Here is a 25,900-nt window from a genome sequence, read left to right on the forward strand (position 1 = left end):
GGAGGTTGTCAGAAGCACTGGGGACTCCAGCGGTAGGAGGGAGTGGGCATCCCTCCTGCCATCCTTCAGTTTAAAGGTATGGGGCAGGAGACCCTGGCAGCAGGAGTGGGCATGCCTCCTGCCAAATGGGGGTCATTGAACGTCCCGGGAGGATTGGTGGGAGGGACAGGAGGAATCGTGGACACTAACTGGAAAGTAGGGCTATGGCAGCTCAGACCTTTTGCCCGCAAATGTAATAGAACTAGATTCTCCTGGCAATGATAAGGAATCTCCCAGAGTGATTATGATTGATTATTGAGAGCTATAGCAGGGGTGTCCAATGTCGGTCCTCGAGGGCCGCAATCCAGTCGGGCTTTCAGGATTTCCCCAGTGAATATGCATGAGATCTATTAGCATACAATGAAAGCAGTGCATGCAAATAGACCTCATGTATATTCATTGGGGAAATCCTGAAAACCCGACTGGACTGCGGCCCTCGAGGACCGACATTGGACACCCCTGTTCTATATTGTCTAGAGTCAATTCAGAGCAGTCTACATGACCCTATTTTACTACCATTTTATTGACTTAGTTGTACTATATTTGCATGGCAGCCAGTCTGCTTGGAATCTCAGAAAAGACCACAGTGAGCTGTTCTGATAATTGACCAATAAAATAGTGGCATGCTGAACCAGCTGGAACCGGTTTAGTGACCATTGGTAAAGGTATGGCAAGTTTTTAAAATCTGGCCCTCAGTCATTAGGAGCATGAATAGCTTGGTGGTTGGGGGTGAGATTGCTTGGTGACTAGACAGTCCAGTTGACATCGGACTTCACATGTTGCAGTGTTTTCTCCAGAACCTTTTTAATGATAGCTGGGTGACATACCTATTAACATAACTTAACAATCAGCTTATATACCACAGGACCGTGAAGTTCTATGCCATTAACAAAAGTTTATAATAGTGTATACAATTGAATAAATTGAAAATTACATAACTTAGACTCACACTCCTGCTGCCCTAAAATCCCCGCCACGACCTGACCCAATTCCTCGCTCCCCCCGCAGTGGGAGAGGTGCCCACTCTCCCACGCTGACGAGTGATCCCCTCCCCTGTCTCCCTGCCCCCTTACCTCAAAATAGATGACCTCAAAATAGATTACTACAATCGCATATCTTAACAGAAAATATTCTATTTGTATTAATCCCCTGCTCCCAACAGACTATTTCTTCATGCCACCTAGATGGCAAAAATTTCTGGGTAGAACAATGCACCTATATAGGATTTTAGACAGTACTGGAGAAACATAGAAACATGATGGCAGATAAAGGTCAAAGCCCAGTCTGCCCATACGCAATAACCATTATCTCTTCCTCTAAAGAAATCCCACGTGCCTATCCCATGCTTTCTTGAATTGAGACAGTCTCTGACTCCACCACCTCTTCTGGGAGACTGTTCCACGCATCTACCACCCTTTCTGTAAAAAAGTATTTCCTTAGATTACTCCTGAGCCTATCACCTCTTAACTTCATCCTATGCTCTCTCATTCCAGAGTTTCCTTTCAAATGAAAGAGACTCAACTCGTGTGCATTTATGCCATGTAGGTATTTAAATGTGTCTATCATATCTCCCCTCTCCTGCCTTTCTTCCAAAATATATATATTGAGCTGTTTAAGTTTGTCTCCATACGCCTTATGAAGACCATGCACCATTTTAATAGCCGTCCTCTGGACCGACTCCATCCTTTTAATATCTTTTTGAAGGTGCGGTCTCTAGAATTGTACACCATATTCTAAATAAGGTCTCACCAGAGTCTTATACAGGAGCATCAATACCATCCTTCTAGCTTTCGCCATCACCTTTTCAACTTGTTTGGCCACCTTAAGATCGTCACCCAAGTCCCGCTCTTCTGTCGTGCACATAAGTTCTTCACCCCCTAAACTGTACCGTTTCATTAGGTTTTTGCAGCCCAAATGCTTGACCTTGCATTTCTTAGCATTAAATTTTAGCTGCCAAATTTCAGACCATTCTTCAAGCTTCGCTAGGTCTTTCTTTATGTTACTCACACCATCCGATGTGTCTGCTCTATTGCAGATTTTGATATCATCTACAAAGAGGCAAATCTTATCTGAAAGTCCTTTAACAATATTGCTTATAAAAATGTTAAAAAGAACAGAACCTTTAGGCACACCACTGGTAACATCCCTTTCCTCAGAGCAATCTCCATTGAACACTACCATCTGTCATCTTCCATTCAACCAATTTCTGTCCCGGCCCATCCTAAGGACACTCAGTTTATTTATTAGTTGTCTGTGTGGAAAATTGTCGAAGGCTTTGCTAAAATCTAAATACACCACATCTAGTGTTCTCCCGCTATCTAATTTTCTTGTCATCTAGTCAAAGAAATTGATCAGATTTGTCTGACAAGACCTACCTCTAGTGAATCCATGTTGCCTCTGGTCCTGTAATCCACCGGATTCCAGAAACTTCACCATTCTCTTTTTTTTTAAATAATTTCCATTAATTTACTTACCACAAAAGTCAGACTTACTGGCCTGTAATTCCCTACTTCTTCCTTACTTCTACCTTTGTGTAGAGCAGTGTTTCTCAACTACTTCAAGCCAAGTATCCCCTAGGTCTAACAAATATCAACCGAGTACTCCCGCCTAAGCTCCACCCCAGACCCCACCCCCAAAATAATAGTACTAATTGTAATGCAATTTCTTCCATTCATTTTTCATATACACAAAACATAATCTTATTAATACATAATGGTAACCACAAAATTAAAAAACAAAGCACACTGTATGCAGAGAAAAATGTTAATTATCATTTATATTCGTTGATTTTTTTTTTTTTTTTTTTTTTCAAAGAGGTCAAGGCAAATGATTTTAAAATATGCAATGCCATCTCGGTAACAACTATAGAAAAATATAGTGCAAAACATAGGCAGCAGATGCAAATTCTCAAAACTGACCCATTTCAATAACTAAATTGAAAATAAAATAATTTTTCCTACTTTTGTTGTCTGGTGATTTCATGAGTCTCTATACTTCCTTCTGACTGTGCATCCAATATTTCTTTCTTTCTTACCTCCTGCACACTTTCTCTCTCTGGACCTCATTCACTTCCTCAACCAACATCTCTCTGTCTGTCCCTCCATGAGTCCTACTTTTCTTCCTCTCTCCTCCACCCCTATTGGCAACATTTCTCCCTTTCTCATCTCCTGGATCATATGCAGCATTTTTCACCACTGCTCACCAGCCCCATGCCCAACATTTCTCCTATCACCCCTCTCCAGCACCATGCCACATCTCTCCCTCCCATCATTATGTCCAACATTCCTCCTCTTCAATCCATCCCTCTGGTCCCTCTCTGCCACCATAGCCAACATTTCTCCCTCTCATCCTATTAGTCCCCATGCATCTCGACCTCACTCCTCTCTCAATCTCTCTCTTTCTATGCCCAATTTTCCTTTCTTCCTTTCCCCATATGCACCATCTCTTTCCCTCTCACTCACTCATGCCCAACAATTTTCCCTTTCTATTATCTCCCTCCCATGTCCCAAGTTAGTGCTCCTTCCTCCCTCCCTTGTGTCCCAAGTTCATGACCCCCCTCCCTGCCTTCCAGCCTTTGTCCCCAAATCATTCCCCTCCTGTTTCCCAAGGTTCCCCACCCCCTCCTTTCTTCCAAATCATGTCCCCTTTCTCCCTACTTGCTCGCTCCCAGGGCCGCACTCGCTTCCTTCAGGGCCGTCCAGCTGGACTGACCCATCCTACCTTCAGCGGCACTTATTGTTGCAGGGATGCAGACAGCCACTGCATGTGGCTGACCCACAAGCTTTCTCTCGCTGTCAGCTTTGACACCTTTGTAATGCTCTACTAAGCATTCCCATACCAGATGCTGCTGTTCTAGAGACAGGCGTGTACTGTTTCATTCAGAATTTTGGGGGGTGGGAGGGGTTAGTGACCACTGGGGACATAACTTAATCCCTCCAGTGATCATCTAGTTATTTTGGGTACATTTTTGGCACTTAAGATGCTTTTTAAATGGGTCTAGCCTCGGACATCTAAGTTGCGTCCAGGACGTCTTGGGAAATGTTTATTGCCACAAGATGTCCTGTGTCTGAGCCCATCCAGAACGTATCTTCAACACCCTCCCCCCTTTAGTCTCGGACACACAATGGGTAGAATGCCTCGCAAGACGTCCAGAAAGATGGTTTTGAAAATCAGCACCAATTTATGCCGTTTTTTGGTCATCTTAGTTTTGAAAATGGTGAACTAGTCCTGTATAACAAAGAGCCCTCTTAACTGTCTAGTGTGTAATACTTTTTGAGCAAGTTTTCTTGACCGTTTTAACATATATTTGTGATGATCCTGAAATAAATAATATGACACAAGAACCAGTTGGATGCACAAACTCTACAGCTTATGGTAAGTCTTTCTGTAAGTCTGCCTGATGATGCTGATTTCAGGGCACACCTGCGTTGTATACTCTTGCACAAAGAACTGCCATTGATACCCAATATATGTATGTGTGTTTTGCTTTATGAATACTGATATGGAATATGTATGTTCAGTTGAGGAAGCAAAACATGAAATATGAAGTGTTTAGAATTTCACCAGTCCCCAAAACTAGTGATTGTTTTTATAAGTATACAGGTGCACCCAGTTGTGTAGTGTGTCTAATACTGCAGAAAGTCATGATGGCTGCAATGTAGAAAGGAGACAATGTTTTGGAGGTTGCTTTTTAAGCTTTCTCTTTTTAAGAAATGCAACTGCCTTGTTAATCCACTTGGAAATACAAAATAAAGCTTAGTCAATAACTTGTAGGTGATAAATTAGCCCAATCAAAGTATTTCCAAAAGTTGGTCACATATTTAATTTCTTTTTAATGCAATTACATTGAGTTTAAATGGTGCAGAGTCATTTAAGTCTTGGGCTGCATGCACAGGAGTCGTAGAGTGATTGCTTAAGTGCACCCACAAAATTGCTGCTGCCATGTAGCTGAACAACCAGAATCTGGAGATGCCTTTTTTTTTAAAGCTGGTGTATGTGGAAGGAGGCTTCTTTTCTTTGCAATGTGGCTGCAAATGGAAGTCTGGGATGAGATGGGTTTGTCAAAGTAGCCTGAAAGAATTGATGAAGTAGATGGTTAATGCTGGGTTTTACTAAATGGGCTATGCTAAAATCTAGCGCTGTTTAGTAAAAGGAGTACTATACAAGTTTATTTTATACTCCCCAGTATCCTACAAAATTAAGAAATCCATATATTTTAACCTCAAGACACTAAAGAATGGCATGGGATTGTTTCCCATTGTTGTCCATGGGGACAGGAGCGGTGATGAGTTCTGTCACTATGTCGTACTCTCACGCCATTTATAGAGTCAAGCCTAGCAGTGCCTAAAGTGGACTTAGGCACCAGTAGGCATCTAAACCTTAGACGTACCCTTTTTATGCCAGGGTTTGTTTTGTCCTAGATACCACTACCTGCAGAACATGCACATGATCTGCCCCTAACCATACCTACTTTCTAGTAAGCACATTGGACTAGGCGCCTACCACCCAATTAAATTAAAATTACGCCAATTATGGGGTGCTAATTGTTGACGCCAATTAAGCTTTTAAAATAATTAAGTTAGGTACCTAGATCAGCTAGGCGTGCCAATCTAGGCGCCTAACTTTTGGCCTCTTTAATAGAATCTGCCAGTAAAATGCACATTCATTCATGCTCTGTAGAAAACAGTCCAGAAATTTGCATATTTAACTTGTGAATCTGCTCCTGAAATTCATCTTCCTCTGCCCAGGGCAAAACTAGAAGCCAGCTCCTAAGGGCTTGAAGAGTTTCTTGCATTCCAAAGAATCAGTATTGCATCTTCTCATCTCCAGACATTCTTGGCTTTTGTGTTCCCTCCCTTTACACCAGTCTAATGCAGGATACCTCAGATTTTGGATGTCAGGGAAACGCTCATGTTTCTCTGTTGTTCTCAAGCTTTTTTCCCCTTCACTTTTCTATTCATGTTTGATACTTAAGAACTTTTTAAACTCTAGTTACAGAAATAATGTTTACTGCTTCAGTATTTCTGCAATAAAAACATATTGTACTTAAAAAAAAAAAAAATAATCCATATATTTTTCCATAAATTTGCTGTGTAAAATTTGAGTTTGGCACAAGGTTACCAGGAAACAGAATTTTTCATCTATGTATGTTCTTTAAAATGGACTGAGTAATGGTTGGTGGAGGTTTTATCTTAGTTATTTTAAAAACGTTTTTGTAACTTAAGATAAATATTTTAACCATAAAAGTATCTAACCTTTTGCATTCTTAGCTCCATGTCGTCCCGCACCCAACATTACCTGTAAGGATTACAATGGAAATGAAACGCTTTTCACTGGAAAAGAAGTTGGATTTTACAAACCCATAACTTGTCGTAATGTGTAAGTAAAATATTTTATTAAGGAATTCATTTTATATTTTTAACCTTAATCCCCACCCATTTTACATAAAAATAATACCTGATATGGCATTCTCTGCATATTGAGATTCATATAATCTATGTAGCTTGTCTCCAGGATGTCGGAATACCTATAATAAAGTAAAAACTTTCAGAAGGGTAGCAAAGGGTCTAATGGTATTCTTTATAAAATAACTGATATTTTGAGGCTCCTGGCAGGCAGACTAAGGAGTAACATTAGAAAATACTACTTTTACTGAAAGGGTGAATACTTGACATGGCCTTCCTGTAGAAGCAGTGCAGATCAAATTGGTAACAACTTTTAAAACAATTTAATCACAGAGGTCCTCCTAATGGCAAAGAAGTAAAGTGAAAATTGGAAGTAGCCTAGATTTGTGGCATTGTATTGGAGAAGGTGAGCAGATGAACCTAAAGGTCTTTATCTGTTATGATAGTTTTTAAAAGTTGTTCCTTTATTTGCTTAAGGGGAAGTGGAGTCACAGTACCGATCTTCATAGTTCATTAAAATTTGATGAAACGCTTCTCCTGGAATACAAAGCGTTGTACATTAAAAAGTTAAATATAAATAGGGAACAAACAACAAATAGTAAACATAGACCATCCAGGACTGACATAATTGGTTGGATTTGTGATATGAGAACAATAGGAAAAAAAGGGAGGAACTACAATTTATTGAGAAAAAGCACATAAAAGGGAGGTACAGCCTCATCTTCCCCACTGCTGGAAATCTTTGATGCTTCATGAACCATTTAATCAATGTACTTCTCATTCTCAAGGATGCTTCGGAGTCTTGCCACCTCCTCTCTGTTCTTTTACTTCCTTAATGAGAGATTCAAGCTGAAGACAGCTTGCACGTGGAACCTCTGTCTGCACAGAAACAGAAGCTGTAACCTGAGCAGCAGCTTTGGTGATACAATGTTTCCCATCCATACTGTGGTTGCAGAAGTACTTAAACCTGGAAAAAAAAAGAAAGCACAGGAAAATCCTACCAAAGCAATACCCTGCTCCTAGTTGGCTGAAGAGCCAGAAAAGCTATACCTGTGGAGTCTGATCTCTAAGAAAGTCCTCAGAGTTCAGTCTCAAACTAAGAGGCTGAAACCAGCCAGAGGTCTCTCCTCAAGGAGCACTTTTCAGTTAGGGTGAGGGGATTCACACACCCCTGAAGTATAGTGCGATGCAGCAACTGGTCACAATCCAGAATTATCTGATCCTGATTATGTGAATGATGAAAATTCAGAACCAGAGACCTCTTTACACAAGCTGAGCTCAATGATATTATTCGTGATCTAAATCTTTCAAAAGAAAAAGCAGAACTTCTTGCTTCAAGGCTTAAGCACTTGCTTGCAAAAGATGCTAATATAACTCATTATAGAAAAGGGAATCGTAACAACATTCTTTGCTGTAAATGGCTCATTGTGCTTTTGTCATGACATCAACGGGCTCTTCAACAGTTTGTCACAAGTGCATTGTCCAGATGAATGGCATCTCTTTATTGATTCTTCACAGAGAAGCTTGAAGACAGTGTTACTGCACAACGGAAATTCCAAACCAAGTATACCAGTTGCACATTCTGCTCATTTAAAGGAGTCTTATGAGAATATGAAGAATTTACTAGAATCAATCAGTTATAAAAAAACACCTGTGGAACATCTGTGGTGATCTGAAGGTCATTGGCATGCTAATAGGAATGCAAAGAGGATTCACTAAATAATGCTATTTCCTGTGCTTGTGGGATAGCAGATCCACAGCTAAAAATTATGTCAAGCGTGTCTGGCAACTGAGGGTTACATATAACCCAGGGACAAGCAATGTAAAATTTATGCCATTGGTGGATCCTCATAGAATATTTCTTCCACTTCCTCATATCATACTGGGGTTGATGAAGAACCTGGTAAAGTAAACTCGCCAGGTTTTCAATATCTTGTTAAGAAATTTCCAAAAATCAGTGCTGCAAAACTGAAGGAAGGGATATTTATAGTCCCACAGGTGAAGTTCGTTATGCAGAATGAAGATTTTAAGCAGTCGCTCTCAGCAGCTGAGCTAGAAGCTTGGGAGGCATTCAGGTGGTTAGTGGAAAACTTTCTGGGCAACCATGTCTCCTACATACAAGGAAGGAGTTAAGAATCTCCTTAACTCCTATCAGAAGCTTGGGTTCATAGTCAGTGGCATGCAAGACTCCAGCGTGCTGACAATTCAGCGCAAGACAGAAGCGTGCCGCTGAAAAACTTATTTTTAAAGAGCTCCGACAGGGGGTGTGGGGGGAACACTTTAATGCATAGTATTTGCGCTGCTGTTGGGGGGTTATGGGGGGTGCAACCCCCCACATTGTAGAGAAAATGGAACTTTTTCAGATTTTTTTTTTTTTAGGAAAAGTTCTATTTTCTCTATAATGTGGGGGGTAGCACCCCCCACACCTCCTCCAACGGCAGCACGAACACTATACATTAAAGTGGGGGGGTTCCCCCCACCCCCCCCATCGGAGCTCTTTAAAAATAAGTTTTTCAGCGGCACGCTTCTTTCTTGCGCTGAATTGTCGATGCGCTGGTGTCTGGCGCGCGATTATCCCGTCACCTAAACTTGTCTGTCACATGTCATTAAAAATACATTTTTTGCACTCGCATCAAGACTTTTTTTCTGGAAAATCTTGGTACGGTGAGTGACGAGCAAGGAGAGCGTTTTCACCAGGACATTCAGTTAATGGAGCGTTGCTACCAAGGTTTCTGGAATGAGAGTAAGATGGTCGACTACTGCTGGATGTTGTGCCGTGACAATCCAGACACAACTCACAAAAAGAAATCGTACTCTAAGCATTTTTGAAGAAATATTGGTTGCTCTTTTTTTTAATTCTTTATTAATTTTCAAGCTTTGACAGTGTATTACAATTAATATAACTTTAATAGATTGCATAAAATATTAATAATAATAATAATTTTATTTCTTGTATACCGGTATACCGGTATACTTCAAAGCGGTTTACAGTATAGATACCTGGCCTAGATCCTCACACATTATTAAAGAAAACATCCATTTTCCTCCCTCCTCCCAACTATTAATATAGTAAATCATATTATTTATTACAATATTATATTTAAATATTTTTAAACTCTTCCAAATACTTTCCCCTCCCCTCCCCCACCCTGGATGTGTAAGGAAATATTGGTTACTAAGTGACACAGTCTAGTATAATTATGCTATGCCGTGTGCTTATTTGACTTTGGACCAAAGAGACTGCAACTTTTCTTTAAGATGCTGCTGCAATTCTTAAAACCCTACAAACTAACATTAGTCATAGCTTTAAAAGTTTACGTGACTGAAAAAAAAAAAAACCCAGCAGATCTGAAATCAGCGTGAAAATCCGATTTAGAAAAATGTGCTGTGTTATCAGATTCCGAAAAAAAAAAATTTGGTTGTCTTGTGTAATCGCTATCAACCATGACAATCAATAATAATAAAATGATAGAGGCGCATGCGCTCTTGAAAATTCGTGAGCGCTGGCGCCCTGAGGTGTGCTTCTGTGGCAACATTCTAAACCTCAGGGCGCATGCAGGGGCTGGAGGCGCGCAACTGTGCTCTCTCTCTCTCTCTCCCCCCTAACCTCCCGGCTCCAGCGGCGTAGGCAGCATTATAAACACGCTGCTTCGCGCCCTTCTACTGCCGATTTCCTCTGCCGCGTCTCTGTTGACATCATCGGAGACAGACGCGGCAGAGGAAATCGGCAGTAGAAGGCCGCGAAGCAGCGTGTTTAAAGTGCTGCCTATGCGGCTGGAGCCCCAAGGTTTGTCGGCGGTGGGAGGGTCAGGAGCAGGCCGGATGGAGCAGGACAATGGCAGTAAAAGAAGGGGGGAGGGGCCGAACGGAGCAGGGAAGAGAAGGGAAGAGAAGGGAAAGGGGGGGAAATGCTGCTACTGTTTCTGCACAGGAAAGGGGGGGATAGGAGGGAAATGCTGTTGCTGCTGCATAGGGAAGTGGGATGGAAATGCTGTTGCACAGGGAAATAGGGAAAAATGAGACAGACTGCGGGAGGGAGGGAGACAGAAAGAAAGAAAGAAAGACACAGGGGCAGGGAGAGGAACAGAAAGACAGACAGAGAAAGGGGGCCAGAGAGAGAGTCAGCGGGAGAGGGAAAGGGGGCTGCTTTAGGGGGAGGGGTGTGCTTGGGGCAAACTGCTTTGCTCTGGGGGAAGACAGAAGGGGCCATGGAGAGACAGGGAGAGGGAAAGGGGGCTGCTTTGGGGGGAGGGGTATGCTGGGGGGAGACAGAAGGGGCCATGGAGAGATAGGGAAAGGGGGCTGCTTTGGGGGGAGGTGTGCTGGGGACCGACAGTTTTGCTCTGGGGTGGGAAGACAGAAGAGGGCCATGGAGAGACATTTGGGGGGAGGTGGGTGCTGGGGGCAGACAGCTTTGCTCGAGGGGGAGGGGGAGACAGAAGGATGGAGACAGCGGCCAAGGAGAGAGAGATAAAGAAACACAGACAGACAGACATCTATTCTAGCACCCGTTAATGTAGGGCTTAAAGACTAGTACGTTTATGATTGGTAAGCCTAAAGAAGCTCTAAGCCTAGATTCAGGTTTGTTGGATTTCCATGCAGTTGGATGGTGTTGCACAGAAGTGGTGTATCTTCAGAGCTCAAGTCCTCCAAAACCTCCCTGAAGCTTCTATCCTACTTCTGTTTGCAACCGTCCGTAGCTGAGCTGCAAAAGTCATTGATTTCCATGCATTCAGACAGTTGACCTTAAAAGGCTGAGTAACATAAACCAAAGAGGTGAAATTTTACCTTTGTAATAATGTGCAGCTTGTTTTTCACGTAGGAACGGCTATTCATACAAAGTGGCAGTGGCACTCTCCCTGTTCCTTGGATGGTTGGGCGCAGATAGATTTTATCTAGGATATCCAGCTTTAGGTAAATACTGAACTTTGATTTTAGTTTTTTTGTTGTAGATGCTAAAATTGCCTTAACTTCTGTATGAAAAGTTATCAAACTACCACTTCCTGGTTTTGACTTTATGCAAAATAGTGTTACATCACTTTAGTGTCTCATTCACGAGGCACAATTTTTGCTTGTTTTTGTCCTTCAGCAGTATTACTTTTGTATGACTAACTTTTTGTTTGCATTTATACTTAAGCATTATATATTTAGTATCCCCTCCCCCTTTTATGAAGCCGCATTTTAGGCTTTTTTTTTTTAATCATCAGTGGCAGCAGTATTAGCTCCGATACTCATAGGAATTCTGCCGTGGCCGGTGATGATAAAGCCTAACGTGGCTTCGTAAAAGAGGGGGGAGGGTATGTTTTTATGACCCCCCTAATCCAACTTTGTGACTTAAAACCAAATCCTTTAAATGAAGTTACAAAATAATACCTTTAAAACAAATCAGCGGAAATATTCTTTTCATTGAATGGCTAGTTAAGCTGTGGAACTGTTGTAACAGTGGGTAGCATAGCTGAGTTTATAAAAAGGTTTGGACAAATTTCTGGAGGAAAAACTAAGGGGAGAAATAAGCAAATCATGATTAAAAGGTCTGTAATATCAAAATATGACTATAAAATGATTCACAGTGCTCAATGCCCCAACATGACCATATTTCTGCCTAAATTGCCTTGTGTTAAGGTCTATAACTGTAGTATGACAAATTCTGTACACTGTAATGATGATCCTTGAATACTCCTAGGTTTGTCCTTGGCTAAAACTTAATACTGCAGTAGTAGCAGAACTACTTCCAGACGTTGGTGAACCTCTGACACAGGCAGTTTTTGCCAAAACATGTTTACATTGGGTCATTGTGAGTGCTGTGAATCATTTTACTATTTGGCGAGAATAAACCTGTTTAATCTTGCTGGAATCCTAATTTGCTTATCCTTCCCTGGCTAATCGCCACATAAGAATAGCCTTACTGGGTCAGACCAATGGTCCATCAAGCCCAGTAGCCCGCTCTCACGGTGGCCAGTCCAGGTCCCCAGTACCTGGTCAAAGCCCAAGGAGTAGCAACATTCCATGCTACCGCTCCAGGGTAAGCAGTGGCTTCCCCCATATACTGTATTGTACCTGCATATAATAAATATAAACTACTTTGGTTGTATCATAGAAAGGCAGAAGATCAAATCCTTCTTTCTCATCTGTTTCTTTGCGGGGACTCTTTCTCTTTGCCCTCTTTTTCAATGCTGTGGAACTTAAGAACTTTTGTGGAATCCAAAAACTTAATGTGCATGCTGAAAGAAGACTTAGATCTGTGAGATAAGGTATTCTGTAGCATGTTCTGCAAAGAATGCTGAGAAGATAAGAACTTAATTACCTTCCAGAACTCTGGCAAAATTAAGCCATACCTCTTTCCATGTGGAGAAGGCTAGATGAGGGCATATCTGACATTGGTATGAGCTAATTTTCTTGCAGTGGTAGGACTGGTTGCATATTGTGTTAGTTAAAAAAATTGAAAAAAAGATAGACATGATTTTCAATAAATTCAACTTGGTTTTGTGTTGCCTTCAGGCACTGAGAACTGTTGTGTGAATATTTAATTTAAAACTTGGGAAGTTTTTAGTATCCATGACAAGACGTGCCTGAAGCAGCTGAAGAGATGGGAGAAACAAGCTGCTGAAAAGGATTAGGTCCCAATTACTGCCCCATACTCTTTCTCTGTCATTTGCAAGACAGATGCATCTGGGGACAGTATCTTAGAGACAAGAAATTATCTCCCAAACATGTCCAGTTTATTGTCAGCTTTACAACTCTTTTATATCATTTTACATGAGTCAATGTCGTCAGCATGTGACGTAAATACAAACCATATATGGACACAGGTCACATGAAACTTTAAAGAAATAACAAGCATCTTTCTATCTAAAGGCTGAAGTCCAAAGGGTGCTTTGGTCAGCAGAGCCTTTGTCTTAGCTGTATTTGCAAGCAGCTTTAGATAAGAAAACAATTGAATTCACTTCACAACAAGATAAGAACACATCTTCTCAAACATAAAATGGCCTTGCAGTATTTCAGCAAGAGAAGGCAAACAGTGTCTGGATTTACAGCTTCAAACACAGCCTAAGGAAAACTACACGTGTCCCTTCAGCTGCTGTGGAGGGCAGCTAGTTGTAGAGCAGCAGAGCCAGGCATGGGTCCGAAAGCAAGGACTGCAGAGCCATATGATCAGAGGTTCTAGATATTATCCCTGGATAAGCAGGCAGCATATTCTCACATATGGGTAATGTCACCGACGCCCCAGTACGGACCACTTTAAAAGTGCATTGCCACTTTAAGATCTTAGAAAGTTTGTGATAGCCCGAACCGCACATGCGCAAGTGCCTTCCTGCCTGACACAGGGCGCACAGTGCTGTTGTACAAATGCAAGCAGTGTCTCACTTCCGGCTCACCACACAATTGGTTCCCACGTACTCGCCTTTATAGGACCCCCCAGGGACCCCTGAAGAAGACTTTTTGTCAAAACGCGGACCGTGTTGGGTCCTGTATCCCTAGCGGACTAGGTCCTTTAAGGCTCTTATGTGGATGATTTACTTTTATGTGGATGGAATTATTTTTTATCCCAGGACAAGCAGGCAGGTATTCTCACTAGTGGGTGATGTCATCCGACAGAGCCCCGATACGGACATCTTGCAAGCATGTCTTGCTTGAAGAAACTCAGAAGTTTCGAGATGCCCGCACCGCGCATGCGCCAGTGCCTTCCCGCCCGATGTACCGGGCGTGTCTCCTCAGTTCTTTTCTTTCCGCGGAGCTGAGAAGTTTCTCTTCATTCTGCGCTGACTGAATTTCAGTTTTTTGCCTTCTTTAACCCGCGTTTTTTGTTTCTTTGAATTTATTTCACTTTTAATTTATTTTTTCTAAAAAAAAAAAAAAAAGTTAAAATTATTTCTTCCGGCGGTTCGGCCGGGCCGGCCTTGTGGCTGCGGCCTAGCGCCTTCGACCTTGCAGCGTCGATTTTCCGGCCTATGTCCCGGCCAATCACCGGTTTTAAAAAGTGCAGCAAGTGCCAGCGTGCGATTTCGTTGACGGACCCGCATCGACGCTGCCTTCAGTGTCTTGGTCCAGAACACGTTCCGAAATCGTGCCGGCCTTGTTCCACGCTCACTGCGCGCTCGTTTAAACGGCGCTGCTTGCTTTGGGAGTCGATGTTCAAGATGGAGACTGCCAAGGACATGTCTGCTTCTACGTCTGTTGAGGTTTCGCCGGTCCGTTCGAAACCTGCATCGGCGACTCCTGCATCGAGCATCGTGAAGCCAGCATCGTTCACACCGGCTTCAGCATCGAGTTCAGCATCGGCGCCTGCCTCCGTCTCCTCGGTTCAGGTACCGCCTTCCACTGTCCCTCCCGTGGTCATCAAAGTGCCTAAAGCTAGTAAGCAGAAGCACTTGGCCACGAAGGAACGCGAAGACCGTGCAGGAGGACCCCCTTTCGGTGCGGATCCCTCCATATCGGCTTCGCTGCGATCCCTGCTAGAAGCTCAGTTTGTCGAGCTTATGCAGACTATGGGACCCCGGCTTATTGCCACCATTCAGGGTGACATTCCAGCCCCGGTTCCAGGGGGCGGTCCGCCCCCTCCCCCTCCCCCTCGTCGTTCGATCTCCCTGCTCAACGAGGGGGATCGGCGGAGGGCGGCGGAATCCTCCAGGAGGGCTTCCCTTCCTGATATGCCGCCTTTGGAGCCCATCACACCTCCACGACAACAGGGTACTAGATCGGCCCCTGATAATCGGAGTCCTGGGCATACTGCATCGCAGGAGGAGTTCTTCCGCACTCCATACCAGACTTGGGTGGCGCTGCGTGAGTCCGCATCTCTACCACCTTTGCGATCCACTGCATCTAGCCCTATCCATTCCTTCGAGACTTCGAGGGATCGATCGATGCATAGAAGATCTCGTTCCCCGTCCCATCATCGGGAGGGGCATCGATCTCGGCACTCTTCTCGACACTCTTCACGTCATTCGGAGGTGTCTCCGCAAAAGAAGATGCAGCGTTTGGGATACTCCTCGTCGGATTTATCCCAGCCGGAGGGACCAGAGTATGAGGAACCATCTACCTCCTATTCTCCATGCCGCTCCCAGCTCTCCCTGGAACCGGAGGCTTCCACTTCTTCTAGTCTGTCTCGCCGGCCGGCCTTGGCGGACCAACTGTCTTTTTCATCCTTTCTCCGACAGATGGCGGATGACTTGGATGTGACTTTGGACACTGGGTCTCGATATTCTAAAGAGTATCTGGACACCATGCATTTGCCTCATCCTCCGGCGGAGACGCTTCGGCTTCCTCTGCATAAACTGCTGGACCAGACTTTCATGCGTTGTTTTGAGACACCGTATTCTATACCCGCAGTTCCCAGTAAGCTGGATGCTCGATACCGCATCGTTCACCACAAGGGGTTTGAGGGAGCTCAACTTTCTCATCAGTCCCTTCTAGTCGAGTCCTCTCTCAAGCGTTCTCATCCCTCCCAAGTCTACGCTTCCGTGCCTCCGGGCAGGGAGGGGAGAACGATGGATAAGTTTGGCAGACGTATCTATCAGAACTCGATGATGGCGACTCGAGTGCTCAATTACAACTTTTTCTTCTCTTCATATTTGGATTTCTTCTTGCCGGTACTTCGCAAGTTCATCCCTTTCATCGATGCTCAGGCTCGTTTCGAGTTTGAAGAGGTGGTGGCGACCCTGTCCCAGTTACGCCTGCAGCTGATGCAATCCTCCTACGATGCCTTCGAGCTCTCGGCACGTGCTGCGGCCTGTTCGGTCGCCATGGGATCTCAATGTTGTCCTGTCTCATCTTATGAAGCCTCCGTTTGAACCTCTCAACAAGGCTCCACTTAAGTATCTCACCTGGAAGGTGGTTTTTCTGGTGGCCCTCACGTCAGCTCGCCGGGTCAGTGAGCTTCAGGCCCTAGTGGCGGATCCACCGTTCACTGTATTCCATCATGACAAGGTGGTTCTTCGTACTCATCCAAAATTCTTGCCTAAAGTGGTCTCTGAATTTCACATCAATCAATCCATCGTGCTTCCAGTGTTCTTTCCAAAGCCTCATTCTCACCCTGGGGAATCTGCTTTACACACTCTGGACTGTAAACGTGCTTTAGCTTTCTACTTGGATCGCACAAAGCCACACAGAACTGCTCCTCAACTTTTCGTCTCCTTTGATCCAAACAAGTTGGGACGACCTGTATCGAAGCGCACCATCTCTAACTGGATGGCGGCTTGTATCTCTTCCTGCTATGCCCAGGCTGGATTATCTCTTCCCTGTAAGGTCACAGCCCATAAGGTCAGAGCAATGGCAGCCTCTGTAGCCTTCCTCAGATCGACACCGATTGAGGAGATTTGTAAGGCTGCCACTTGGTCCTCGGTTCATACATTCACCTCTCATTATTGTCTGGATACTTTCTCCAGACGGGATGGACAGTTTGGCCAAACAGTGTTACAAAATTTGTTCTCTTAAGTTGCCAACTCTCCCACCATCCCATTGGGGTTAGCTTGGAGGTCACCCACTAGTGAGAATACCTGCCTGCTTGTCCTGGGATAAAGCAATGTTACTTACCGTAACAGTTGTTATCCAGGGACAGCAGGCAGCTATTCTCACGTCCCACCCACCTCCCCTGGGTTGGCTTCTCAGGCTAGCTACCTGAACTGAGGAGACACGCCCGGTACATCGGGCGGGAAGGCACTGGCGCATGCGCAGTGCGGGCATCTCGAAACTTCTGAGTTTCTTCAAGCAAGACATGCTTGCAAGATGTCCGTATCGGGGCTCTGTCGGATGACATCACCCACTAGTGAGAATAGCTGCCTGCTGTCCCTGGATAACAACTGTTACGGTAAGTAACATTGCTATGTGGATGATTTCAGTGTACCTTTGGAACTTTGACACTTTCAAATAAAGTCCATTTAGGAACATCGTTACTCCACAGAGTTGTTGTTGTTTTTTTTTTTGTTTGTTTTCTCTGGATTTTCTTCTTTGTGGATATTTTGGGGGTCAATTCCTTTTGTTTTTTGTACAAGCAACAACATAACATAAATAAACATATAGACCTTGTAACCATGAGGATCTAATTGTTTTAATAAAGAACTTGTGATTACTAATAGAACAATGAAGAAATTTAATTTCCCAAAAATCTAGAAAATAGATGAGTCTTCAACTGTCTTCTGAACGCCAGATATGAAAATAGATACAATGAATAGTTGCCTAAAATCTTTGTCCCAAAGAGCAGCCTGATATGATGATGTACATTCATGTCTTTTAAATTTGCAACCCTTCACTGATGGATAATAATAATAATTTTATTCTTATGTACCGCCAAAGCCATAATAGTTTGAGGCGGTTTACAACAAGAAGTAAAGGACAATCAGGGAATAAAACACAATATAAAATCATCAGTACATACATACAAAGTGAAAGTAAAAACAGTAAATCCTTAACTTACAAATCGATTAAATAATTTGTTTTTACTAATTTTCTAAAACTGGAGTAGGATGAGGAATGCATTATATTACCCATCCATTCATTTAATTTACCTGCCTGGAAAGCAAGAGTTCTATCCAAGAATCTTTTATATCGACAGGCCTTTATTGTAGGATAACTGAAAAAAGCAGTGTGCCGGCTGCTTCTATGACAGGGTATACTGTATATACCCTGTGTTAAGCCAATGGGGTATTCCAAAAGTATGTCTTAACATGAGCAGCTGGAAGCTAAACACCCCTTGGTCTTTTTCTTGTTCTTTAACTCCAGTGGCTATGCTGTAGCTTCCCAGCATCTGCTCCCAACAGTTGCTAATCCAGGCTTCTTGAGAGCATTGGACAACAATCGTGTACTTATATAAGTGGGTTGGTTTTTTTTTTTAATTCTTTATTCATTTTTAAACTTTCATCAAGTGTACAAAATTCATAATAAACACTATTAATTAGACCACTTGAACATCTTATCAGTGTATCTTATAAATATAAATGCAACCCTCCCCTCACCCTCCTTCTAAGCCCATTATTCATTATAAGATCATAAACCCTCCCAATGAACCCCTCCCCTCCTTCAACTAAATGGTGTATAATTAATAGAAAAATGGCATTTAATCATGACAAAAAGATGTTAATGGCTCCCATATTTTTATAATACTTTTATACTTTCCATTCTGTACCGCCAGTGATCTTTCCATAAGTGTTGATGACATGAATCTTAAATCCTTTTATGAAGACTGAGGGGTCCCTATTTCGCTTCAAACATTCCAGAGATAACTCTTTATTCCAGGTAAATTGTTTGAGCTGAATTTCCCAGGCAAAATTTAGCCAGCCCAGTTGTGGGGAAAATTTTGGATAGCAAAGCCTGTGTAGTTTAGCTGCCAAAGTTGACCAGACAAATCATTTTTAGTATTGACCTTTTAATTATATTATATGAGTTGGTGTCGACTCATTTTAAATATCCTGCAGGAGTATGCAGTAGCCTTATAGAAAAGCTGTTTTGCCTAATTTACTATTAAGTGGAAGAGGTCTTAAAGTGCTGGTGAGGGTTAGCAAGTCATCCTGTTTGTTTAAGGACGAGAAGTATAAGAGAGCATTTTTAATTTTATATGCGACTTAAGAGCACCATAGTATGTTTTTATTTTTTTGTTGTTTTAGTCTATATCTAGTTACACACACACCTTTCTTGCTCTAGTCTGGCCAACTTTATATGGAGTGGAGGAATAGCCTAGTGGTTAGTGCAGCAGACTGAGATCCTGGGGAGTTTGAGTTCAATTCCCACTGCATCTCCTTGTGACCCTGAGCAAGTTACTTAACCCCACCACTGCTCGAGGTAACTTAGATGATGAGCCCACTAGGGACAGAGAAAGTACCTGCAGATAATGTTTACAGCGCAGTGTACATCTAGTAGCACTATAGAAATAAGTAGTAGTAGTAATTGCAAACTTCCTGTTTCTGAAAAATCCTATAACAAGCTAATCCAGAGGTTCTCACACCGGTCATGGGAGAATCCTAACCACGACAGGATTAACCAATAGGCCAAGTAGGCCCGAAATGGTCAGGGGGGCCCGATGAAGAAGGGCATCAACATTGTTTTTTCCAAACGGCAATGGGTCCCTCCAGCATTGATCAGCAACGCGGGCCCTCCCGATTGGCAACGCGGCCCCCCCCCCCCCATCGACGGAAAGTAAGACAAGCAAGCAACGTGGGTAAGAAAGGCAACGGGAACTGTAATTGTTCAAGCGGTGCTGCTTGCCCAAAGCTTCCCTTTGACGCAGCTTCCTGTTTCCGCCTGGTCACATGGTGGGGTGGGGTGGGGCGGGGCAGGAGGACCCAGTGTACTTGTGTGCCTAGGGGCCTTCGGTGAATTAATCCAGGTATGTGAAGGGGAAACAACTAGCCAGGGAGGAAGTGGGGCCTTTGGACGATGGAGACAGGAAGGGAGTGGTTAAGGAGGAAAAAGAGATAGCTGACAGGTTAACAAGTTCTTCTCATCGGTCTTCACGAGAGAGGACACATCCAATATCCCAGAACCCGAGGAGAACATAAACGGAGACCATGATGAAAAGCTGGTCCAACTAGAAGTAAGCAAAGAGGATGTTCTCAGACAGATAAACAGACTGAAGAGCGACAAATCACCAGGTCCGGACGGCATCCACCCAAGGGTATTAAAGGAACTGAGAAACGAAATAGCGGAAACACTACGCCAAATTTGTAACCTATCCTTGAAAACTGGGGAGATCCCAGAGGACTGGAAAATAGCCAATGTCACGCCCATCTTTAAGAAGGGATCAAGGGGTGACCCGGGAAACTACAGGCCAGTGAGCTTCCGGGAAAGATGATGGAAGCACTGGTCAAGGACACAATCTACAAACACATAGAAAACAATGGACAACTGAAGGCGAGCCAGCACAGCTTCTGCAAGGGAAGGTCATGCCTCACAAACTTACTGTATTTCTTTGAGGGAATAAACAGCCAGGTGGATAAAGGAGAATCCATAGACATCATTTACCTTGACTTCCAAAAGGCCTTCGACAAGGTACCTCACGAAAGACTGCTTAGGAAGCTGTGGAGCCACGGGGTGCAGGGGGATGTCCACCGATGGATCAAACACTGGCTGGCAGGCAGGAAACAGAGGGTTGGAGTAAAGGGCCATTACTCAGACTGGCAATGGGTCACGAGCGGAGTTCCACAGGGGTCGGTGCTGGGACCGCTCCTGTTCAATATATTTATCAACGACCTGGAGACGGGGATGAAATGTGAGGTTATTAAATTTGCTGATGACACCAAACTCTGCAGCAGGGTTAGAAACACGGAAGACTGCAAAGACCTGCAAAGAGACCTAACGAGACTGGAAGAGTGGGCAAATGAGTTTTAACATAGAGAAATGCAAGGTCATGCATGTAGGGAAAAAGAACCCGATGTTCAGCTACAAAATGGAAGGATCTTGTTGTTAGCAACCTTGAAAGAGACCTGGGAGTGATGGTGGACACAACATTGAAAGCATCAGCACAATGTGCGACAGCCTCAAAGAAAACGAACAGAATGTTGGGTATCATTAAAAAGGGTATCACGACCAGGACGAAGGAAGTCATCATGCCGCTATATCGTGCAATGGTGCGCCCACATCTGGAGTACTGTGTTCAGTACTGGTCGCCGTACCTCAAGAAGGACATGGCAGTACTTGAAGGGGTCCAGAGGAGAGCAACTAAACTGGTAAATGGTATGGAAAACTTTTCATACGCTGACGGGTTGAAAATGCTGGGGCTGTTCTCCCTGGAAAAGCGGAGACTTAGAGGAGACATGATAGAAACCTTCAAAATTCTGAGGGGCATAGAGAAGGCGGACAGGAACAGATTCTTCAGACTGTGGGGAACCAAAAGTACAAGGGGTCACTCGGAGAAATTGAGAGGGGACAGGTTTAGAACAAATGCAAGGAAGTTCTTTTTTACCCAGAGGGTGGTGGACACATGGAACGTGCTTCCGGAGGTTGTGATAGGCCAGAGCACACTACAGGGTTTCAAGGAAGGTTTAGATAGGTTCCTAAAGGATGATGGGATTGAGGGTTACAGATAGATGTAGAGGTAGGTTACAGAAATGGTCAGGAACCACTTCACAGGTCACAGACCTGATGGGCCGCCGCGGGAGCGGACCGCTGAGCATGATGGACCTCTGGTCTGACCCAGTGGTGGCAACTTCTTATGTTCTTATGTTTAGTCAGGCTCTGGAATGAATATGCATGAGTGATTTGAATGCACTGCTTCCTTGATATGCAAATCTCTCTCTTACATAATTATTGTGGATATCCTGAAATCCTGACAGTCTGGGGTTCTCCTGGGAAAGGTTTGGCAGTAACTGGGCTACTCAAATGTATAGAGGTGCAGACCGTATAAGGTGGTTCCCTGCTTTTGTGGAGGTTGTTAGGTGCCATCAACTCGTGTTTGAGTCCTAGCGACTTGATGAACATCAAGTTTTCGTGGTAGAATACAGAAGTAAATTGCCGGGCCTTTCTTCTGCGCAGTGTAAATTCGATGTCGCCTCCAACACTGCCCATCTGCTTCTTCCCAGATGGATTGTACATCATTAGTCTGACATCCCCACTGAAACCTGTCCACCTTGGGAGGTCCTGCTGGTAGTGAAACTACCGACGGCATAGCTTTAAGCTTCTTAGATGCATGCAAGCCCCAGTGGCACAATAAGCATGTGTACCATGACTGTACACATCTGGATGACTGGGGATTGTACAAAAAACTCTTCTCCATCTCTCTTCCAGAACTTCTGAGAAACCTCTCACTGAGCTTTGTGGAGGTAGAGTTGTGCAAAGCAAGGCAGAGGAGTTAAGATAAAGAATCAGTATAGGAAAAGATAGAGGTAGTAGAAAAAGGATCATTGGCATAGATTGAAAAGAAAGAAGATGTGTACTGTACACATGGACGCTTCTGACTATGCTCTGTAAACTTGGCCACATAAAAACTATTGCTGATTCTTGGCATAAGAAATTATTTCAGCCATTTTAAAAATATTGGAAAACACAAATTCTTAAGTAGTGTAAGAAACAAATGCAGGGTCTAGGCAAAAATGAATCCATAATGGAAAGTGCTTATATGGTATGCATGAAAATGTCAAAATATATGAAGAATGTGGACCAACTGATTAGTAAATTAGACTTCACTTTACAATGCATCACTATTCAAGACTCTATGCCTTTTAGTATAAGTGATTTTAACAAGTAAATTCCTAAATGTGTTAAGAAATATGTGAAGTGATAACATAAAATAAATTTTTATTTATATACCGCAAAAGCCTTTTGGTTCTAGGCGGTTTACAAAATAGGTGAGTAGAATCAGTGAGCTACAATATAAATATGTAGGGTGGTAATGAAACAGATCTTTACAAAGAGGAGGCTTACAAAGAGGTAAAGGATGACCATTGTCCGTGAGCTGCAACATGGAATTGAGGGAGCTATGATGACAGAAGACTTATCCTGGGAGTCCTAGGACGGATTGCTGAATTTGGAGAAGAGGGGGTTTTTAGGAGCTTTCTGAAGTGCAGGTAGGAGTTTGATGCTCTTACCAGTTGGTTCCATTCCGGGTCTTTTGAGGCAGATTGGTAGGGTAGGAGTCTGTTAATGAATTTTTTTTGAGTGCATCCTTTGGCTGAGGGGAAGGTGAAAAATGATTGATCACAAACAGCAAAAAAGGAACAATAATAGTTATTAATACAGTTTCAAAAATGGCGTTTAGAATCCAAAAGTAGAGTAAAATAACTCAGCATAGGGGAAAACCCTTTTATAAACTTTCATAGAATCAATCATTGTACCATCTTGTTAGAATAAATGATTTTTAAATAACTTCATAGATTCATGAATTCATGAATCTATGAAGTTATTTAAAAATCATTTATTCTAACAAGATGGTACAATGATTGATTCTATGAAAGTTTATAAAAGGGTTTTCCCCTATGCTGAGTTATTTTACTCTACTTTTGGATTCTAAACGCCATTTTTGAAACTGTATTAATAACTATTATTGTTCCTTTTTTGCTGTTTGTGCTACATTTCCTTTGGAACAATATTCAATTTATTCAATTACCCAGTTGAAAAATGATTGATGTCATGTGGATCATCCATTGCAGTGGGAAACTTGATTTAAATCAGTCTCAACTCTGATCCATTGTCTTAAATCCATTAGATTTTGAATTAATAGAATTATTTTTTTTCTTTCAACTTTTTTTTTTAATAGCTATTTGCACACTACTAGCAGGTAAATTTAGCAATGGTATGTATATTGCTTAGGTGGCCTGCAATACGACGGTGATCAGGTTGGATATAATACATGGGCAGTGGATTGTCTGGTTTGTAGGAGCTGTTTGGTCTCCATATCATTTAGGACATTTCTAGCACTAAATACTAGTTTTGGAAATGAATGAGCCATGGTCTGTGGGTTTGTGGTATACTATAATGGTTTGGATGCATAAATGTTTGCAAGTAACTTAATACCAGGAATCCAAAAAACAAAACTAAAGCAAAGCTGGAATGCATTTGAGTTTTGATCAGGCCTTTATTTAGGAAAAAGCAACTTTCTGGGGTACCAAATATCCTGAGTGAGAAGAATCTGTTTCCATGTGCTTTTAGATCCTTCAAGGGGCTGCATCTGTTTCCTGCCCCTTGTCAATCTTCAGGTAGTGTGTCTTGCTTGTAGATACCAACATTTTAAAGCTGGTACTGATGCTGGTTAAAGTACTTGTCCCATTTTAAAATTAGAATTGGCTCTTTCATAATACCTTATAGTACCAACTGTTTACCGTATATATAAACTGAGATTTTTTTTGGGCCAAAAATGGGGTCTCGGTTTATTTTTGAGCCTCTCATCTCTCCATGCCACCTAGTAACCAGCATTGTTCTTCAACTCCACCCCATTGTCATGCAATAGTCCTCACTGCCATTGCCTCCAACCCCCTCACAGCAAACTACATTTCTTTGTGAATCCCACTCTCCTCCGACTCAGATGCCAATGTTACAGCAGCCAGCATTTCTTTCCAATGCCACCACCACCGCCATCATTCCCCACCCTCTCCGACCATCCAATAATCAGCTCTTCACCTTACCAGCATTTGCTTCTTCGGCGCACACTGAAAAAGTTATGCGCTGACTGGATCAGAGCAGGGCCTTGAACCATCTGTGCATGCTCAAAGGCTTGCCAGCTCCCACCCTTTCTGAGAGTCTCAGAGAGGGTGGAAGCCAGCAGATCTAAGAGCATGCACAGATGCTCAATATTTCACTCTGATCCAGTCAGCGCATAACTTTTTCAGTGTGCCGGGGGAGCAAATAGTGGGAAGTGAAAAGCTGATTATCAGATGATCGGGGGGGGAAGGGGAGGGGGGGAATGTTGGTTATGGTGGCGTCGGGGTTGGGAGGTTTTGGAAAGAAATGTTGGTTGCTGTGAAGGGGTTGGAGGTGAGAAATGTTGGCTGCTGTGCTGGTGTTTATGTTGGGCGGGAGGGGAAAAGGAGGGAGGGAAGAGTGGAGGAGTGTTGCTAGTCTGGGGTGAATATAGAGATACAGAAAAGTAGGCCCAGAGAGAATATAAACCCTCGGTTTAAACTTGTTAAGGCCCCCCCTTTTTTTTTGGGGGGGGGTGATACTGTTATCTTGGTTTATATTTGAGTATTATATCTTGGTTTACATTTGATACTGTTACCAGGTTTATATTTGAGTATATACAGTAATAGCACAACTCTTTGCCAAAGGAAGTGGTAAAAGCAGCTAATGTGGCAGGGTTTAAAAAAGTATGGACTTTTTCTCCAGTAATTTGTCCAAACAACTGTTAGGCAGACTGGGGGAAAGCCACAGCTTATCCTTGATACTATGGCGATAACATTTCATGCTACTTAATAACATTACCACAGTTGTAAGCAAAGTGAAAACAATCTGTATGCTATGCTTTCAGTGCTACAATGAAATATTTTGAAAGATTGTGACCTCATATGCAGGCATTATTGCAAGGACCCAATCATATTGGGTCTTTATCACAATAAAGCCTTTGGTGTCTTCTATCACTTCTCTTCACCACTTCTATACTCGACCTACACTTTTTGGGACTGTGAAAGGTGTTTATAACCTGGACTGGCCACTATTGGAAAAAGGATACTGGGTTAGATGAACCCTTGGTCGAACCTAGTAGGGCAATTCTTAAGGGCCTTATGGTTTTTATTCTGTGAAGATTAAAATTCTCAGAGGACCACAGGATAGTTGAATACTCGCATTTGGATGACTGTGCGGAAAACACTTCAGCAGCTCTCTTCTAGAACTTGAAACCTCACTGTGCCTGTTTGCCTTTTCCCGCTTGCGCCCGAAGAGTGGGAGGATGAAACTGAGTGAGCAGACAAAAGAAATGGCTCTCATCAGAGCCAGATCTAATGAGGGAATGGAAGAAAACAGGAGGAACGTGGAGAAAACATAAATAGCACTCACTAAAAAGAGAACAGAAGACAGGGAAGCAGAACAGAGAAACTGAGATC

At 43.0% G+C, this 25,900-nt stretch overlaps 1 protein-coding gene across 1 annotated transcript in view; it reads left to right on the forward strand.

Moving 5' to 3' along the window:
- Window positions 1–25,900, forward strand: part of TM2D1 (TM2 domain containing 1) — a 68,509-nt gene that overhangs the window by 2,067 nt on the left and 40,542 nt on the right. Inside the window, exons 2-4 of the mRNA XM_033916836.1 lie at window positions 4,340–4,413; window positions 6,309–6,417; window positions 11,266–11,357. Coding sequence (XP_033772727.1) covers window positions 4,340–4,413; window positions 6,309–6,417; window positions 11,266–11,357 — 275 coding nt within the window. The remainder of the gene's footprint in view (window positions 1–4,339; window positions 4,414–6,308; window positions 6,418–11,265; window positions 11,358–25,900) is intronic.

Source organism: Geotrypetes seraphini, chromosome 12 (assembly GCF_902459505.1).
Source record: "Geotrypetes seraphini chromosome 12, aGeoSer1.1, whole genome shotgun sequence".
NCBI classification, from domain to species: domain Eukaryota; kingdom Metazoa; phylum Chordata; class Amphibia; order Gymnophiona; family Dermophiidae; genus Geotrypetes; species Geotrypetes seraphini.